Source organism: Nicrophorus vespilloides, unplaced genomic scaffold (assembly GCF_001412225.1).
Source record: "Nicrophorus vespilloides isolate i.1.1-1 unplaced genomic scaffold, Nicve_v1.0, whole genome shotgun sequence".
NCBI classification, from domain to species: Eukaryota; Metazoa; Arthropoda; class Insecta; order Coleoptera; family Silphidae; genus Nicrophorus; species Nicrophorus vespilloides.
In genome coordinates this window covers 1-21,845 of record NW_017098685.1, presented here as the reverse complement: position 1 = coordinate 21,845, position 21,845 = coordinate 1, and the positions used below count along the sequence as shown (strand labels likewise).

General features: G+C 29.3%; 2 protein-coding genes across 5 annotated transcripts in view; both read left to right on the top strand.

The window, feature by feature from the left end:
- The window catches only part of LOC108563008 (neuronal calcium sensor 2), a 66,986-nt gene extending 59,508 nt beyond the window's left edge, over nucleotides 1–7,478 (top strand). For all 3 annotated transcript variants that reach the window (XM_017921544.1, XM_017921543.1, XM_017921542.1), the window contains exon 5: nucleotides 6,964–7,478. In XM_017921544.1, coding sequence (XP_017777033.1) covers nucleotides 6,964–7,140 — 177 coding nt within the window. In that variant the 3' untranslated portion in view covers nucleotides 7,141–7,478. The remainder of the gene's footprint in view (nucleotides 1–6,963) is intronic.
- Nucleotides 1–15,298, top strand: part of LOC108563007 (neurocalcin homolog) — a 75,444-nt gene extending 60,146 nt beyond the window's left edge. Inside the window, exons 1-4 of one of the 2 annotated variants that reach the window (XM_017921541.1) lie at nucleotides 7,563–8,507; nucleotides 9,081–9,226; nucleotides 10,298–10,605; nucleotides 14,756–15,298. In XM_017921541.1, the coding sequence (XP_017777030.1) occupies nucleotides 9,157–9,226; nucleotides 10,298–10,605; nucleotides 14,756–14,950 (573 nt within the window). In that variant the 5' untranslated portion in view covers nucleotides 7,563–8,507; nucleotides 9,081–9,156 and the 3' untranslated portion in view covers nucleotides 14,951–15,298. Of the gene's footprint in view, nucleotides 1–7,562; nucleotides 8,508–9,080; nucleotides 9,227–10,297; nucleotides 10,606–14,755 lie in introns of those variants that run through there. The other variant, XM_017921540.1, reaches the window with a different exon arrangement.
- The last annotated feature ends 6,547 nt before the right edge of the window (nucleotides 15,299–21,845 follow it).

Below are 21,845 nucleotides of genomic sequence, written 5' to 3'. Positions count from 1 at the left end.
GGGATTGAAAATGATTCATATCCGTTTCAATAAGTTTTCCGATTTTATATCCGGGAAACGATACTTTATGTGTCCCTGATGAAAATATAAACCTTTCACCGTAATCCTTTTCGGATACTTTTGGGAATATCGGAAGGTACGCATTGGGGGGGAAACGCGCGTGGAGAGAATTTCGTAAATCATTCAGTAAATTAAAACTTCGGTATGGATTACCGTTGATTGGATAGTAATCCCTGTTCATAAATGCAAAATTAATCAAGTCTCCGCCCGGTGTATGGGCGTACACCCGCATTTGCGTCAATCTCTCATTACGCAATCAAAGGTTTATAAATAATATATCTATCTGAGAAAGAACGAGTGATTTCACAAACGTTGTCTGAGAATAAACATTCAATAAAGAGTGAATACAATTTTATATTTAACTTTTTGTTTGTCTTTAATAAAATCTATGTTGATCGATTATCTAATGCACTTATATACAGTTGATTTCGCTTAATCGGGACACATCAGGATTAGTATATTTGTCCCAATAGTTATTTATTTGCTCGGTTTTGTTTCCGTTCTTTAGGATTTGTCCCTAATAAGTGAAATTGAAATAAAGTAATCCTCTTTCCTAAAACATTGATTTATGAAAGTTGTTAAATCCTGTTAATATATATCCAAAGTTTTCATTAAACTTAACCCGTTCAATAACGAGAGACCCCGGCGCATCCTCCCGTATTTGTATATTTAATTTACAATTTAACAAGAAAGTTTTAATTTCCCACAAGTTTATAGGTAATTTTCATAAATTGTGAGTGATTGGAAAGTCGTCCATATATACGTGTTTTAATCTAAATTTATATTTTCTTATGTACAATAAATTATTATTTATAATGTATAAAATTAGCGATTTACGCTACAAAAACATTCATGTATACATATTACAATTACACCTCTGGTAGTGGAGAGATGATATTTTGTTTTCTAATTACAGTTTCTTTTTCTGCGGTTTATTTTTGTATGTTTGTTAGTACGATTTCAAAACTGAGATATGGGGTGAAACGATTTCCAGCATTTATATTATGCTGTATTGATTTCTCTGTGTTTTTATTTATAAAATTTAATTTATTTTCAATTTTGACAAATTTATGAGTTCTAAATTATAAATTTAATATTATTATTTAGAGTATTTCATTGAACTATTTTATAATTTCAATAATATTATGTATAAACGCTGGAAGTTATTTTTATGAGCTTTATGAAAGCAGGTGAAACAGACAGAAAATTGAAGAAAGTAACAAAGCAAAACAAAATTCTTACCGACGAGTTCTTAAAGCGTCGCTCAAATCGGTATGAAAGTGCCTTATTTTGTACGTCGCCGAATAACAGAGGAACACTTTACCGAAGATTAAGTGTATGTGTGCGAACACAAAGTAGAAGGAAATGTGTTTCCTTGCACGTGGAAGTCCTTTGACGAACAATGCCAGCAACTTTCTTTTGATAAAAGGATGGATATTTGATATCCGTAATACTCTATATAACTGTGGGAAATTAATTTCCGTTGTTACTTTCATACCAGTAAAAATAAATATATTTTTATTAAAATAAAATGCATAAATTGCTTTATAAATAAATGAAAACAATGTTTTATAAATATAACGAAATATTTGTATTTGCGTAAATTTGGTCCATATTTATTTAATTAAAATTTATATTGATTTTCAATGTATTCCATTTTGTAGTGCATCAATTAAATGTGTATTTGACATTTAATTTGCTCGGGTTATAAAAGTGGCGCGTTTCATGTTCACCGCATTCATCAAAATGAATGAATGTACACACATATTTTTAATTGAAATAATTTCCTAATGAATGGTCAATATTCATTTGCGGTGTATATATTTTTATTAATACCGTTACATTTAATTTGTTAATGCTTTAATTCTTTATTGTCTACTATTTTTATAGTAAAAGTTTGTTATGTTATACATGTTATTTATAATATTTCGATTTGTATTAGATTACAAATAGAAATACGCTTATATTTATATATAGCTTTTGTCAAGAAGAATATATTGATGTTATAACAGTTTATTACATATTTAAAATAGAGCGCAGATAACAAAAATATTTATTTGATATTAAATATTGCATAGAACATAAACTTATCAGTATTTCATGTAAGAAAAAGTAATTCATGTTTGTTGCATACCATATTCTATACTCATGAGATTAATGTTATTATGTTATTCCAATGTACTATCTTGTTTACTGAAATTTAATACAAGACGTGTGAATACATAAACCTGAGAATACAAATTTCAATGCTACTATAATCTATCAATTATTCAAAGGATCGGCCTATTAGACGACCGGAAATACCTGTCACTAGCGTTCTTGTTGATTACAGGCAGTAAGTTTGTATAGTAAAGGATATTCAATAGAAATCAGTTTAATATAGTGTCTATTTTGAACGAAATGATGAATGCATTTATTGATCTTAGATATTAAATAATATATTTTAATAATTATTAACCAAATAAAAAAGATTAGTCTTTCCACCTATTTTATTTATAATATTGGATTTCGGTGTTAAAGTTCAACGTTATTTTGTCTTTCGTTGCATTACTAAAGATTATAAAACTACGTTAAATATTTAAGCTTCTTTTGTACAATTACATTAATTAGATTTCTTGCATTTTGCAAATCTCCCCTGCATCTCGCCTGAAAATTGTGCTAATATTTTCTTAGCATTAATTTGTTAAAATGTAAGAGCTGCTTTTAAATTATACTGTATTCACGTACATTTTTTTTTAAATATTATATAATATTCAACTTGTCCATTTAATATTACATGACGTAAGAATGCGTCCATTTAAAATATTCCTACAAAAGTAACTTGGTTGTTCCTTCGTAAAAAAAATGCTCTAAGTGATTGATCACTACATCAGTCTTCGTTCCTAATTTTGAACTAGACACATAATGGCACAATATCGATGATGCAATTATGTGTCTAGTTTCAAATAAGTATATTTCAAATTCTATAAATTACAAATAATATTAATAAAAAATATACTTAACGTATATAACTTTATTTTTATGTGTTTTATTGTATAAATATTTATAAAGGTCGGAATGATTTGCAACGATTTTTTATTTGTAATTATTTATATAATTGAACTATTGCAATAAATATTGTTATTTGGATAATAATAAATATAATGTAATGTATATATTCTATTACGTACATAAGATTTATTGGCCGCACTATAGTTATTATAAATATTTATATCATTTATTCTAAATAAAATAAAATACAAGTAATGAAAAAAGTTGTAATTGGGTACAGCAATCCCTTGTTTTGTACTTACTAAAGCATAGTTCCGTTTATAAATTTGAAAACAAACAAAATTTTTATTGAGTAAAGTTGTAAAAAAAAAGTTAAAAAATATCGTTTTTTACTTTTTATACAATAAAGTCTATTTGTGCGGTTTATTTCAATTTTATTTAGTTGATTACCTCTACTATACGAGTTAATACTGTATTATACTACAAGTATACATGTCGGTATTTTACATTGATATTTCATTTATCGATAGTAATCCTATTCCTACCACTTTATCTTCAGGAATTCAGATCACAAACTTCAATTCAGGAAATCGTTGTTCAATGAATAAATAATGTTGGAAACAGATTAGAACTTTGCGCACAGTAACACATTAATATTAATAGAGTACTCAGACTGTGTAAATATTTAATGGATATTCTGAACATTCTCAATTGATGCCTTGTCTAAAAAGGAATTGATCGGATATATATATGTTTTTCAAATTCAATGCGTATTCAACGATATTCATTATGATTATGTCAAAAGTCTGCACATAACAGACGAGTGAAAAGCTTAGTGAGATAAAAGCTAAAAGCCTTTCACGAATAACGTATTGAATATCGCCGAGAAATTTATATAATAACATCACTTCAACAATAAATGAAAAGAATTCGCGAAGATAGATTACATACGAAACATATATGAATAAATGCATTAGTTCTTAAACTGATATATTTTATACAATTGACTGAATTTACTGAAACTTTTATATTACTATATTAATTATTGGATCTAATTGTATTTTTTTTAAATTTGGAAATTAGAAATATGAAATATATAGTTTAGTTGTTTAGACCAGTGATTCTCAAAATGTTGGTCATACACCCCCCCACAAATATTTGGGGGTCGCAGAAAAATTGATGGCAGACGGGACGGTATGTTTTTCTACACATACCCATTCTTCGGGGGTCCTTTAAAGTGCAAAAAGTTTGATAAAAATTTCTTTAAAATATTTTTTTCTTATATAAAATTATAACAAATAGATTATAACTTTATTTATGATATAAAAACATATTTGAGTAAATAAAATTTAAAATAAATTTATTATTAATTATTGAATTAAGTTACAACTAATGTTTGTTGTCAAACTACTTACATATTTTTTTTATCTCGTATAATTTTATTCACAATCTGTTCATCAATGTAAAAATTTAGTAAATTTAAGATCGCGTTGACATTAAATTTATAATCTTTCCCGGTGGATAGTTAACATTATGATGATTTAATTTGTTGGTTGGCTGTCGTCTTGTAGGTTAACTTCAGTAGGATATTGATGCTCTGCGATTCTACTATTTACTTTGACTGTGAATCTGCTGCTGTCCTTAACACTGTCATTGTCCATCGACTTGGCTGAAGGTCCTCATTCCTCATTCATTTGACTGTCCATCTGTGATGAACGATGGCCCTGCAAGTTCCAAGAGGGCTCCAAGGGCCTGTAGCCCACGAAATTGTGGGTAGGGCGACTTAATCGTTCGACTATTAGTTGCTCCACTTACATATAAATTCGAAAAGAAAAGTTGTCGTAGTTAACGTTGCAAAAGAATTATCGATTCACCGTGCTATGTGCAAACTTTTCTAGACAATAATGAAGACAAACAAGAGTTAAAATTTAATCTATAATATTAACTACTAAACATCATGAAATTTATTTCAATTTCTTAGAAAATAGTATATTTTCTAGCTGTATAAATGAACTAAATTGATTATAATTGCCAATCATTGTTTTTTGTACACTTTAGTAAAATTTTATACTTCTAGTGCAACTACACTTAGATGAAAATATTGATTGATTGTAAAACGTGAAACGTCAACTACAATTTCATAAATAATTCTTGACCGTTATTTGGAAAACAAGCATATACATATTTACATTTTTTAAAACATGACTGTCGTTTCTGCAATGGTCGCCGGTAAAACTCGCATAAATCAAAGCAATAAATCAACTATTAATTAAACATTCGGTATTTTCGTGCTTCGTGGAATCGATCAATTGCGGAAAGCGAAAAAAGTGAAAAAAAAAAAGAAATGCGTATGCGTAATGGCAAAATGGGAATTATGAAAAAAAAATGAAGCAAATGTTTTTGAAGCCATTAATTCTTCAGCAATAAATCTTCGTATAAACATGATATGATGCAAAGAGAAAATAAATGAAAAACTATACTGCAATAAAATATAAAATGATAAGTGCGCTGAGCTAAATCATGCTTTTGTTCTACTCTGACAGCCTCTGGATTTTATTGCATTGTTGTAGGCTTGGCAGCCTCGGATTATGTCGCATTATGTATTGATGAAGTATACTCGTCGGATTGAAATGCTCAGGTTTTTTTTTGCTTTCTTTTTAAATACCGTGTGTTTCACGGTTGTGTGATTTTAAAGTAGGTTAACTCGTTTTATCATCTGAACGTTAATTCAATTCAATTGTGATGCATACACGTTTAGTTCAGCAATTTGAATATCGTTGTTTTTAATATGAATTGTAAGCGAAAGTAATTTACACCAAGTAAATAATAATGTGCAATTAAGATGTTAATCCAATCCTTAAGGATTGTTTCCGAGTTTTTATGTAAAATCTCACTTCTGTTAATATGCGATTTGAAATGTTTTTTTTTTGTGGAGCGAAAAATAGATTTGTTCAATTAAATTATAAATTAATTGTTTATTGACGCAATAAGATATTGGATTGGTAATAAGTGATTTTGTGAATAGCACATACTTTTGTCAACGTGTTCAAAGCACCTAACCTATATATTTTCTTGTTGTTTGGACCTTTAATTTAGTAATTCAATTGTATTGATTAGTTATTTACTTTTGTGAGATTGCAGAGAAGCTCAATGTATCGCATACATGCATTCAAAAAAAAACCTTTTTTTTAATTTTCCTTCTTATTTAAAATACGCAATCACTTAGTTACCAACCAAATATAATGTGACGTATTTCAATTTATTAATAATCAATATTTAAAGCCGATCTGTTTCGACTAGTGACTAGTATAAAGTACATTCACATTTTTATCTGAATTGTCGCTTGCAATGAGTCCTTAGGGCTTTATCGATCATGAATGCATATATAACGTATACCACGGAAAAAAATTGATCGAACGTTGTTATATATGTAATAGTAATTATTGCAATGCTATGCCGAATTGCAGATGTTAGTTAAATTTTGATTTCCTTTTAATTCCTTCGAATATTTTTATCTTTAAGAATCCATATATAGTACTTCGCATTATGCGCGTAATTGGTTTCAACAATATTCCGCACTGTGCGAAACCAGAAAGAGACTTTCTTTTAACTATATTATAAAATTAAATAGGTCTTGCCTAGAAGTTCCCTATTGAAACTCACCTATTTCTGCCATCAAATATTTTCAAAGCGAATCACAACTAGCATTGACGTTATGATTCATTATATTAAGTATAAAATATATATTATTTTCGATATGATATGAAATACACTATATTAATAATTTCGTATATAATTGATATGATTATATTCTCGGATTTTGGAATTCATAAACAACGTAAACATACGCGCATTTCTCACAAGTTCAACATTTTGTATATGGTAACTAATTTGTATTTTTTTTTCTTACAGGCAATCTACGATATGCTCGGTGCATGTTCATCCAATCGGCCAGCAGACTCTGCCGAAGAGAGAGCAAAGAACATATTTGCGAAGATGGACGAGAACAACGACGGTCAGCTCACCCAAGACGAGTTTTTGAAGGGATGTCTGCAGGATGAGGAGCTCTCGAAGATGTTGGCGCCTTAATAGGGGGCGATGCAATTTGAAGACGCGAATCGCAACAAAAAATACAATTAATTGTGTATATTTATGACATAACATTAATTAGTCAAACTATGACCAAGAGCTCTTAGATCACGAGTTTTGAATACTACAATTAATTACAAAAACAGCAACAAAAACAAACATCAGCAGCAAACATACCGGTTATATTTAGTTTAATTTTTTTTCTCGAGAAAAAAAAATGCAAGCATTTTTTTTTATTAAAGCAAAAAAAAGAGAGGAACTTAAAGGGTTGTGTTCAGTTAAGCTTGATAATAACCGTATAAATATAATCAAAAGAAGAAAATGAATATTAAGTAAAACGCATAACGTTAATGGCATTTATCATTTTGCGTACATGAGAAGAAAAAGAAAACAAGAAATTGATTTGTGTATGAGAAGACAAACATCGACCGCATTTAATAATAAACTCAATTCATAATTTTCTCCACCCATCTCCGAGTTATCCTCCTACCATTTCAATCACATCCTCGTATAGACACGCTTTTATTATTCAACTAGGATACTTCACTTAAAGCATTCGGAGGACAACAGCGTCGCGACGCTTCTAAAGAGTACGTTTTCTGCGTTATCGGACCGGAATTTCCTATATAATCCGGCAGCTGTCAGTACTCTCGATTATGTGTAATAATAATAATAACGCGTTTTAAAATAGATGCTCACAAACTCCATGTATTTAAACATATTTACAGCATATCATGTATGTGTCTCTTTCTCTTCTACCCTATCTTGTATAGTTCACCTTTCCGAATTCAATGCGTTTGACAATTGCCTGCTTCACAAACGGCGACGACACTATATATAAATGTATCTTCTACAAACTATGTTATCACCATATTTAAAAAAAGCAGTCCCTTTCGCCCTTACATACATATCTTTAAAAAAATGCATTATTAACGTTCTATAGTATTATATTTGTAAACTGATGCACAATTATATTATACTTGTGTTCTATAGTTTATGGTATTTTTCGTTGATCTTGTAGACCGTGGGATTGCTATCTTCTCATATTTTAACTTATTTTTATTTTGTTATTACCTCTAGCGTAAATACTATTTATATTTATACAAAATTCCTTAATATACTAAAAAATCTATTTCTTATATTCTGAAGCATATCGCCGCAGAGTTTCTTGTTCTTCGGAATCGTTGAAATCAAGTAAAAGAAAAGCAAATAATAACAAAAAAAATATAAAGTTTGATGGAAGGAGACGTTCTCGCATGCTCATATTGTGTCTAGTGGCTTTGCGGCGATACGTTTTTTAAATATACTCTCATTCTCGTATATTATATTCATATTTTTCTACTTGCACATACTTGTAAGATATATAAGTACGTATACTGTTCTATTATTATTACCATTATTATGATTACAACTATGATTATTACTATTCTAGATGTTATAATATTAAGACTTTGAAATGGAAAATCTAATTGTGACGGGGACTGGCGAGGCTTACCTAGAATGTTTGATATACATCACGGTGTTCTAAATAAACTGAAGCGCAGTGCATCATGAATTGATAGAGCAAGTCAATTAAATCTGATCTGACCAAAGATTATATCAAAACAATGGTTTTCGGGCAAATCTCGCCATCCCCGGATTGTAGTTTTTAATTAAATCGTAGAGGCCAGTCGTAGGTTTTAAACAGAACAATGCAGATTACAAAAAAAGAAAACGTAATTTGAAACAGAACAAAACACTTTGATGGCAGTTATATACATATAAGAGACAAAAATATATATGAAGTATATATAATATTTATTTTCGTTTTTATCACTACACATTTTAGCTTGTACATCATGCATCATTTTCGCTTCTCCATTTACATTTCTTGCCCGAATCTGTTCGTTTTTCTTTTCTTTCATAAATCTAACCCCTTTGCATGTGCTTTCTTTTTGTAGGGCATCAAAATAAGCAACAGCGACCGTCGACCAAGAATTAGATAGGATAGAAGAGGTTATACACAATACTCTAGTCATGGGGAAACAAAATAGCAAGCTTAAGCCCGAGGTGCTTGAGGATCTCAAACAGAATACAGAATTTTCAGGTAATTCAGATTTATGTATTTTTTTTAGCTTACCGCGTCTGCCGATAGTTTGAAATGATAGAAGCAATCGTGCATATTCTTTGCTTAGATGCAATCATAATAGTAAATTGTTTTATTCGTATTACTTAGACTATGCACACTCTATTACACAATTATTTTCACTTAGTTGAGTGCGGATGTTAAGGTCTTTGTAACTTTCGAAACTACTAAATTTAGTAATATATTAAATGCTCAGTTAAATACAAAAGATAAGCTTTGTCTTATATCATTTAAATTGCTATAAGTTATCATTAGAATATATAATATAAATGTTAATACAGATGTTTTACAATGACTAATAACTCGTTAATTGTTAAATCATTCGTGTATACTTTAATATAAATATATCTCTCTCATATTCATTGAAAATACGATAGAAATCATTAATACTTGAATCCATGCATATTATATACTCACCTTTACATAAAGGTTATATTTATATGTATTTATTTGTATGCGATGATATTAATATTAATATATATTTATTTATAGTCTAATAATTTAAAATTATTTTATATAATCAGTGACTTTCATAATTTTTATAGTACAATGGAACCTCGCTTAACGAAAATTTCCGGATTTTTACTCGTATAGTGAAACATATTCAAAAGTATACATAATATGTGTACACAAGTTTTAAAAATGATGTAGCAGGCGCAGAATCCGGGACTTCTCTTCTCATCATCACTCGTTATGCGAAACGTCGCTCGTTAGGCGAGTCATTTTTCTTACAATTGATTTTGCTCGTTAAGCGAAATGCTCGTTATGCGAGGTGCTCGTTAAGCGAGGTTCCACTGTATAATTAAATATAATGTAAATTATGACTTATAAATATAATGGATGTTTTTAATCTATTAGGATTTCTTTATAAGTAAACAATTCGAAAATGAATGAATAAGTTATGTTTATTTGCTATTTTACAATTAGAAGATAAATCAGTTCAACGGAAAAGTTAACTATTGCGAGTTTAAATTATTAAATAAATAAATTTAACTAAATTTTTTTTTTCTAAAACTCTATATATTATTGTAGATGCTGAAATACAAGAGTGGTATAAAGGATTTCTTAAAGACTGTCCCAGTGGCCATTTGTCCGTAGACGAGTTCAAGAAGATCTACGGCAACTTCTTCCCTTACGGAGATGCTAGCAAATTTGCGGAACATGTGTTCCGCACCTTCGACGCCAATGGTGATGGTACCATTGATTTCCGGGAATTCCTCTGTGCGCTGTCCGTAACGTCGCGGGGTAAATTGGAGCAGAAGCTGAAGTGGGCATTTTCAATGTACGACCTGGATGGCAACGGATACATCTCTCGGCAAGAAATGCTCGAGATTGTTACGGTAGGTTTTATCCCATCCAACAAAAAATATTTAATTCAATTTACTTACTTTGCTCGAGTTCCAACCTGCACGTTCGACAGAAAGTAAACTAATTTAATCATGATCGATTCGTTGTTTATTGTCTTCAACTGCGTAAGATCTAACCTTTATTCAATTATGAGAGTAACAGATAAACTCATTTAGTTGCTTTTTTACATTGTATAAGATACAAATTTCTTGCTCATACGAATATTAAAAAATGCAAAAAAAATCGTAATCAAACCAACATAAAACAGTCAATACGAGTATAGAAAATTTACTTTATTAAAAAAAGCTGCTTTTAATTATTTTTTCTTAAAGTTAATTATTTGTTTGAGCATATAATTTTAAAATTTTCAACCGGTGTGCATGAGAGGATTTTAGGTGTATCACGAAATTTAATTATTTTCCAAAGTATATACTATAAGTGTACATCATGATTTAAGTGTGCTGTGGACGTTTAAATAAAGTCTCAAGTGTGCTGTGAGACAGAAAAAATGATTGAAAAAGACTGAAATACAGTATCCTTGTTTTTCTATTTTTTTTTCTTTGCAAACTGTGTATAATTAGAGATATAAAAAGGTTTGCCATTAAGATAAGTTGGCAGATCGAGGATTAACGACGAAAATAAGAAAGGGTAATTAAGGGATCGATCTAAATGGGATTTCCGCCTCGGTTTGAATCTTTCTTTTGTTCCGCTTTTTTTTATTCGGCTCAAGTCTCTCGGTTACTAAATACGTTTCCTCTTAACTTCGAGATAATTAAGCTCCTTTTTGTACATATATTTTCATCTCCCGACTGATGAAAATCCCAAAGTTCTGTTTGATCGTGCCGCAATTGCTATTTAATATACATTCGCATACAAAAAGCTTTGTCCAAATGGTTCAAATAAGAAATAAGAATTAGTAGAATTTATTTAAGATAATTTAAGTACTAATATAAATATTTACTAGGATTTTAATCCTATATTAATATATTTTATCCTATACTAAAATATTATTCATTTATATTTGATCAAATTGCATAAAATAATTATTTAAATTTTAAAGAAATATATTGTGACGTATTCATGAAAATTAAATAGCGTAAAATTGACGTGTTCTTTAAATCTGGTGTTAATTGGGAATTCAAAATATACACAAATATCTGTCATAGAAAGTTGAGTTATATTAAAATCGATTCGAATTCGTAGAGATGACACCACATTATAAATTGGGGTTTTGGCACACTGATCGTTATCCTCCACTTGGAGAACTAACAAATGGTGTCTTCAAGTGCTGTTCTCGAAATTCACACCCTCTAAATTCTTGTAATATATCTTGTGCTTTATCAGGATTATTAAAATAAACATGGATCGTCATTATATGGTTAAAAATAAACAACGATGAAAAGAAATTTTATCCGTAACTTTTCGTTAAGTTTTCTTCAAAATTTAGAATTATTATTTTAATACAGGATTTTTAAATATTTGTTTTTGTTACTAACTACTCTTAAATTACTTTCAATATATGGATGTACAAACGACAGCTACATGATTTCAAATACATGCCAACGCATTTTGAATTAACATTTTATAATCAATATAAAATAAAATATATAATAATAAAATGGATTTGCAAATAGTCATATATAAATGATATGTTTAGTCATTATATACATTAAAATTATGTAGTAAATACTACATTAAATTTGTTTAACTTGTTTATAAAATTGTTCTGTTTTTTATAAATTTAAATCAATAAGTTAGTTGTTATTATAAACATAAATTTGTTGTGCATTTTATGAATATTGAACATTATAAGATGCAAAACTTTCGTAATTATTATACAATATAATTGTGTATTAAACGTTAAATTAAAGTTATAAACATTAGCTATTAAAAGTACATTTACAGTGCACATTTTGCTAGATTTAAACGGCGCTTATAATCTCATTACGAATGTAGGTCACGGTCTCCAATTCTGGATATTTAAACTAGGAATTACCGGAAGATTTACTGGATCTCCGTGGTATGAAGGGAAATGGAAATTCTCCGGAAATTTTATCACCAAATGATTTGATCCTGCTATAATATTTTTATATATTATATATTTTTTATAATAGCAATAATATTTAATACAATTACTAAACTTTATCAGTAAACAAAATCAGAAATTACGACAAGATAATGTCGCAGCCTTTGGGAAGGAACTATTGACCACAAATATTGTTAATTATGTAATTGTATATTTTGTTCAATACAGTTATTACAAAATATACAATTACATAAATAATAATAACTTCTGTAAAGCATTTTAGTTGATATTTTTTATATGTATGTTGATGATAATATATGCAAGCCATATGCATTCAGGTCTATAGATCACAATATTTCCACCAAATTTTTATTGGATTGTGCAGAAAGTTTTTAATTTCATCTTTCACGAAATTGAAATATCCTCTCAGATTTTATTAGGTTTTTTTGGAAAGAACTTCTTTAGGTCGACTAAAAATTAATCATTCTTGAATTTTGCAAAGACTCAAATTTTGGAAATCGGAAAGTGCATTGTCTGGTGAATACTACGGATGGAGAAATACAACTCTGTTCGACTCCAACATTTTTTGTTGAGAAGTAAAAGGTATATAAGGGCCGATATTTTCGTGATTTTTGTCCGTTAAATTGTGCAAAACTCATTTATCTTAACGGTTTATGTAAGCAAGCTTCAAAAACTTTTATCGAAGGTTGTTTTTGTTACGTTATAGTGTAGTGCGGATTATTTTGATTTCATCATTATTTCTAGCAGAACTTTAAGTCTCTACATTTAGAGAATTATGTTCCTAAAGTTCATTTAGCTAAAGCAACTTCTCCGTAAGCAGAATATATCTTATTTATTGATTTAGTGGAATTTTAGGCTTTACAGTAATTAAAAATTATCATGGTATAAAATGTATTTTGTTTTCGTCCATTTTCACGAGGGCACTAAATGTGTTAGTTTCATTTGATCCAAATCAAACTTAGTTCTCAAGATGGTTGAAATTTCATTTTTTTAGAATATATACAGGTTCTTTGTTTTTCTCAATTCTGATATATTTAGGCATCGCCAGCGAAAATCGGTACAAACCCTTCGGTCTCTATCAGAATCTCGACAACCATAGTCCCGACAAACATAATCTCGACTATATCAAAATCCCGACTATATCGAAAATTTCTACAATAACTTTTTTAAATTATTATTTGATTTTGTTGAATTATTCATAATAAACCTTAATATTATGAAATAATCTCAAATACAATTAGACTATTAATTGTTATTCATTATTAATAACAATTTAAAAGTGATTACGCTCCGGAATAATTGTAGACATTTTTTATATAGTCGGGATTATGGTTATCGGGATTTTGGTATAGTCGCGATTATGGTTGTCGGGATTTCGATACAGTCGGTATTTTGGTTGCCGGGCTTACGATTGCCACCTATTTTTGTTTGTTATCTCATGACACAATGAAACATATAGTTAAGTTCTCATGTGATGATGAATTATTAAGAGGATTACTTTTGAAAATATTTTATTTAATGATTTTAAAAAGTTTTTGCAGCACAACTGAGATCGTCTCACGGCACATCGGTTGAAAATTATTACAGCTTGACTATAGTCCGAAATTTCAATGTTTTTTATACATAAATGATCGGTTTTATCACTTCAATCTTGTTTTAAGCAGTCCGAAATATTGGCATAACTATGCGAAGTATTGCTATAATTTAAAATTACAAGTTATTTATTTAGTTTAGAATATTACATTACAATTGAATATTGTTGGTTTAGAGAAAACCGACTATAGCTCCTGATAAAGAAAAGTGACCATTCTAGAGTAACAAACCATAATACTAGTAATATTTATATAATATAAATGACTGATTGTTTTCAATTGTTAGTTAAAAAAATTGTATAATTGTATTCATTATAATTTATTGTCATAACGTTATAATATGTGTATATAATTTTTTAATATTATTTATGATGTTTACAAGTATTGATCCTTCTGTGTAAATTTGTTGGTCTTTGAAGGTTGAGAACTCGTGTGTATATCGTATATCTTGTGTGCAAAGCGAAACGTCTTTCTAAATGTGCTTGTGTATATCTATCACTTCAGGCAATCTACAAAATGGTTGGATCTGTGATGAAAATGCCGGAGGACGAGAGTACGCCGGAGAAGCGTACGGATAAAATATTCCGTCAAATGGATAGAAATAAGGATGGTAAGTTGAGCTTGGATGAATTTATAGAAGGGGCGAAAAGCGACCCTTCTATCGTAAGGCTGCTCCAGTGCGACCCGCAATCTCAGTAACCGATGAGAGGGCGGCGACATCAAATGAAGAGGAAAGAGGAAGCAGATCATATGAAGAAAGCATCAACATTTAATAGACTTTTTATTATTACTTATTTAAGTTACATGTAAAGAAAAAAGTAAGAGAAAAAAAAAACAAAGAAAAAACCACTCTTGTGTGATCGCGAGGTTCCCGCTGTGACGTCCCGGTATCATTGTAATACTACAATTTTTAATTTGTATTGTACTGTATCTTTTGGTAATTTAAATTATGTATTGAACGGTTCTACATTTGCGATAATTACATCACACCTTTGATAACAAACGAAGACACAGACACGAACGTACACACTCACACATACGACACACCTCTACATACACATACACAAAGTAACCGCGGATTGTTATGCTCACCCTCGCATAGTTTTAGTCTCCGTTTTTTTTAATCCTAATTTAATTTAGTTAGATTAAGTATTTTAAGGCGATTTATGAGTACCTTTTACTTGAAGACGTTTCTTTATTAGAGAGAAAAAAAATATGTATGATGATGCTGATGATGATTATGAATATGATGATAAACGAAATTCCGTGACATACTAAACAACATATTTATAGCTAATATTATTACTCTTATAATTGTATTTATAAATTATTCGAATCTTTTAAGCAAACAAAGAAAAACATATTATAATTATATAATCTTTACATTCAGCGGATTTTTTTTGTACACTTCAACTGCTGCGAACGAGGACATCATTTTTTTCTCGTTTGTTTCTGAAACACCTAAGTCGACTTTAACTTCTTCATCGCTCGAATGTGCGCTAGTTAAGACGTTTAAAGAATATCTTCCTTGTAAATTCTCTTGAACTATATCAAAAAAAAAAATAATAATGAATAATAATAAAATAAGAAAATTCAATGTTACTGTTTTTAAAGTTTTATGTGAATCGAAGTTGAATGTAGATGGTATATATTATATTTTAAGGCATGTTATATATATTCTTCTCGATGGTATTTGGTGCTTATATATACACTCACAAAAAATATACATATATATGAAAGAAAAGAAAAAACAACAAAGGAGTTATAATCTCGGTATAAATTCAAACGCAATGAAAATGCATTTTTGTTTAAAATGATGATAAAGAATTTGAACGGAAAATGTAGAATGTTTTAGTGGTTTAGTCGATGTGAAAATCTAATTGATGGAATAATACCGGTAATAATAACTCCTTCGACGTCTACACACTCGCCTTGTTATGTCATCTCAGATTAATTTCCGACGATCTGATATGTTTCTCTACCCTGCACTTACTTTCGATTCTTCTACATATATTATATATACGATATATTGGATAAATATGTGTTCTCGAACTAATTCTCTAAACTACTAGGATTACCTATATATGACTTGTAACAAATAGAATGAAACAATAACAGAAACATTAATGGAAAAGGAATATTGTACATTCATCAGAATTTAGCGATTTGGAGTCCATTTAACTTTAAAACGAAATTATATAAATTTTAATATATATACATTATGCATCATATCGAGGCCTAACAAGCGATTTTTGCAATAGCTCTAGTCCTGAACAGTTGATATATATAATAAAAGAAAATGAATTAAAAATAAGTAAATAATAAATTGAATAATGAGTAACTAAATTGTAAACTTTTTGCAGTCTTTATACTGCAGCACAAACAAATATATATAAAAAAAAGAATTAAATTAAAAGTAAGGTGAAAAACATAATTTGAGAGTGCAAGAATATATATATATAAAATAAAACAGTACCGTACATAATTTCATAATTGATGATGGTGTCTCTTGATCTTCCGATGTCTTGCGCTGTAAACTGTTAAACTATGGTTTTATCAAAATACTTGTCTACATGTAATATCTGATATGAATAAAAAAAAGTTTGCTGTTGCAATTTTGCTTGTTATTTTTTTCCGTCCTACATCCTCTCTTTTTTCTTTTTAGTTTATAGAAAATTAGTAACCAACTACGTCTTTGTTTATTAATAACATTTTATTTAATAAATGATACTTTATTGCATATAATCATAAACAAATAACAATATATCTTCCTACAACTATATTTATCTTTGAATTACGTATATTAAAAGTTTATTTAATTAGAAGAACATATTTTTCTTCAGTATTTTTTACTAATCTATTTTTAAAATGATTTTGTGTTCGATATTTCATATACTTTTAAATAATAATGTATATGATAGAATTGTAACATCTACTTTATCGAGCAGATTAGTTCAAACGAGATAAACATAGGAAAATATTTTTTATCTGTTATCGTTCCTGGTTTCTCGTATTACTGGGGTGTTCCTCAGAACATATTCTTAGATGATGTTTGAAGAATTGAGATTGCTTAAGTTGAAAGCGCTAGAAACGGTCCAACGGAGAGGAGCAATTATAATATGCAGCGCGTATAGGACAATTTCCCGAGACGCAGTGCAGGTGACAGCTGGAGTGCCACCAATAGAGCTTCTTGTTCTGGAGAGAGGTGAGAGGCAGAGGGGCGCGACCAAAGCGCATGCTAGAGCCAGATTGCTTCAAAAATGGCACAGGTCGGAGAAAGGAGCCTGGACTCGGCGCCTAATCCCGCAAATAGAGCCTTGGTTAAGCAGAAAGCACGGTGAAACAACATTTCACCTGAGCTAGGCGCTGTCTGGCCATGGATGCTTTGGGAAGTACCTGCACTTCATTGCGAAGAAGGAGGATGAAAGGTGCTGGTACTGCGAAGAGGACGATAGCCCTGAGCACACACTATTTAGCTGCTGCAGATGGGTTGGAAGGAAGCACAGGGCGGAGTCAGAATTGCGAGTTCTGCTAGAGCCAGAAAATATTATCGGTGAAATGCTGAGGAATGTGGACAGCTGGAATGTTGTAGCGGCGTACATAACAGAGGTGCTGCTAAGCAAGGAAGAAGACGAGCGGAGGCTGCAGAGAGCCTACGTGGATAGTGGCAGTGGAGACCAGCATTAATATGATGTATGGGAAGTGCCAGAGAGACAATGACAATCAGCATCGTAGAGTGGAATAGCGATACAGGTCCTGCATGCTGGCGAAGAAGGGGAGATGTTTTAGTGCAGTAAGAATCCCACAGTACCATGACTCCACCCATGGTCCCTATGTAAGGTTTCCTCTCCTCTACAAAAAAAAAGATTGTTTAAGTTAATCATTTCCATACTGTATTATATTGTAATCTCACATTTGCTATGACAATATGTCAATAAAAACACTGTTTATACACGGTAGACTGGTTCCTGAAGAATCCCTGTGAAAATTATTTCAATAAATAACCTTTACTGTTTTATCATCTTCAAGAGGATTGTCAACTAGCAAATGAACAATCTGCAATAATTTTCTCAAGTTGTACCGAAAATATTTTAGTAGTTCACCTTTCATTAAGGGAATATATCTTTTTTTATTATATTGTATAGATTTTTATTTTTACAATCTATTCCTGAGAACATTAGGTAATTCTTATGGCAATTGATATTTTTTTTGTAAACTTTCCGAATGGAAGTTGTACCATTATTTTTTGCAAATTTACTGGTTGGTTCGTTTTTTCGTGCAGTGAAGTGATTGTTACTAATATTTATTTGTGATCTATCTCTGTTTATTTTTTTTTATTATTATTGTTGATGTTTTTTTTTTTTTTTGTAAAACTTTCTGTTATTAAGAGACTGAAAGAGGCTAAAGCCCATAACAGTCTACATTTTTGTATCACATCCTATATTATGTATTATTTTAATTTTATAAATAAATGATGATGATTTAAAAACTGGTTGGCTGTCATCTTGTAGGATAAAGTCAGTAGTATATTGATGCACTATGATTAAAGTATTCCCTTTCTGTGTATCTATTACTATCCTTAACACTATCATTGTCCATATCGTTGGTTAGAGCTCCATATGTTGAACCTTATGTGATTAAGGGAGCTTGCATGGCTAGGTTTGAAGAAGCGGTCACAGGGTTCTGAGAATTGCGACATAACCATTCGGCTATCCATGTAAAAACAGATTTTATATGCTAGAAATATAAAAAAAATACTTAATTGAAGCACTTACCAACAAAAGCTTATAAATATGACCTTCTCTATGAATTCCTACAATCGACATTCCATATAAAATATTCCACTAACAAATTTCATTGAACTACAATAAGTAATTTCATGAACATTCAACATAGAATGCAATAAATGTATATAATTTACACTCAGTGCCATGCGAACATCTGAATAAATCTCTCCACAATCCTTTAAATAATCTCTTATATAAATAATTCCTTCCTCTATTCATTGTAAATTCGTCGGAATCACAATACAAATTACCACTTCAACTACTCTTCGCCAATAAAAATGCATCCAATTCTCCAGTAGGATTCTTCCTTGCTACAACGAAAATAACGTGAGGTATTAGTAATGTGAGGTACGCATTTTTGCGTACGTACTAAGTGAGAGAGTATTGTCTATTTCTGCAAATATCTGTTTGAGCAATAGATCCCTAGATATTATTTTCTTTTTAAAAACATATTTTCTGATAAAAAGTAAGAAATCATTTAGTTAAATAACTTTGTTATTCGTTTATCTGTATTGTTTTCTAGAGAGTAAATTTTATTTTGTTACAGTTTTATCTAATAATTATAGAAGTTTTAACATGTTAATTACATGTGTATTTTAGTTGTTATTTTAAGTTAAATGATGCGTTAAGTTTGGAATCTTTCCGAACGCCTCCCAACTACTTTCGCATCAGCCCACGTATTCATACAATTAATGTTACTCAATTTATTTCATGAGGAGGTTTAGCTTTTTTTCTAAACTCTTTGCCGAAAATAAATAGTTAATATATTACAAGTAAAATCCACAAGAGTAAGATCTAGATTAGTTTGCGTATGTTTTGAGAAAATATTTTGATTACGAATTTCCATAATGTATTGCAACGATAGCTTCAAAAACATCAATTTCTGTAGTTTCTTAAAGTTTTAAAATAAATAAAAACAAAGTTCACGAATCTTGTAGATTTCAATTTAATAGAAAGTAAAAATGCTTATATGGTGGTACAATTTTCCAAATTTAAATAAGCGCAATAATAATAGATTTAAGAAAAATGTAAAAACTGTCCAATACAGCTTGCATTTATTGTTTTGTATAAAGTGAACCGGTTTTCGAATTTGGCCCATTTTCAAGAGTTACACAAATAAAAATATTACAAATGTGCAGGGGAGCGCGAAAATGTGTTGTAACCATACAATTAGATTTTAATCTTAGTTCACAATTTAAAATAAAAATGGCTATAAATAAAAGACTTTCCGTAACAAAAAAGGAACATCCGGACACATTTATAATTACTTCAATCTTTCGTCAGCCACCAATTGCTGCCCACGCCGTGTTCCTACGTTTTCCATCATCTGTCCATGCGCAGCAACACATATCGATCTTCCCAGAGCTCTTGTTGTTATTTATATTTAGTAATTCCTACGGACATTTTGTCTGTCTCAATATTTTTATGATTTACTGTTTACTTCAAATTTAATTATACACAGCATATATATATATGAAACATTGCAGATAAATATTTACGAAATGTTTATCAATATAATAAATAATAAAATTAAGTCCAGTCTCTATTTGTGCGATATATTTCTGTTTCATTTAGTTCGGCTTCAAACAGTCCTTGACATTGATGAAACCGATTGTATTCAGTGTAATTTAATTCAGTGTTTAAATCAACAAGACTCATTTTATTTGAACATGAGTAGTAGTAATAAATTATGATTTAAAATAAATCATATAATTTGATTTCACTTTGAAAGTAAACGTTTGAAATTGTGCCAATTGTTGGTGTAACTATTAGAAGTAACTTGATACAAACAGTGACAGTTTTGTATAGAAATCGATTAGATATTTTTTTTTAAATTTGTAACGTCTTAATTTTGTTTCAATTAATTGAAAACTCAATTTATATAGAATTGGTCCTAATTATAAACTATATTTAAAAAAAATAGAAAAAAATATTAGTATTTAAATAAGTTTTTTGGTCTAAATATAAAGCTAAGGAAAATAATATTTATGTTTAACTTAATAATAGTTAATTTTATGTTATTTACTTAAAATAAATAACAAGCTACTATTATTTTCTTTACTTATATTTTAAGTTATTACAATTGTTTCCTTTGTACAATTCATTATGGTTAATATATGAAAATAAAACATACATTATTAAAAATATTAGAAAAATGTTCTTTGCTTTTTCATAAAGTTATACAAATATAATTTGATAATAAACTTTGGAACATAAACGAAATATTCTAGTAAAACTTATCGTTTATATTTAAATTAATCACAATTAATAATAATATTTATTGCACCAATAATAAAATATTACAAATATGTAATGTAATACAATTAAACATATGTAAAAATTGATATTGGCTGTAGGTTTTTCCCTCCCAATGACAATTATCATCTAAGTATTTAAAAATACTTTCTTTTATATTAAATTAATCTATTGATTGAATTAGGAAATGTTAGTATAGTAAATATAATATAGTTATGTAAAGTATTGAAATAAATAAATTATCTCCAAATGTGTTTGCTTATTTATTTTTTTGTTCATAATCCTTAATATATAAATATCTTATTCAGAATATGCTTTTATATGAGTATATTAAAGATAAGTTCATAACCAATATATAAAAAATAATGTTGTCTATATAACATTCAGTGAAGAAGATTATTTAAAATTGTATATCAATATTTATCTATATATGCATCTTTACATTCCACTTTAATTTCAGTAATTTTGTGCCACTGCACACGTTGGTTGTATTTTTTGTGTACTTGGAAATGGTAATATTTCCAATAGAAACGTATGTAAATTTTCGATTT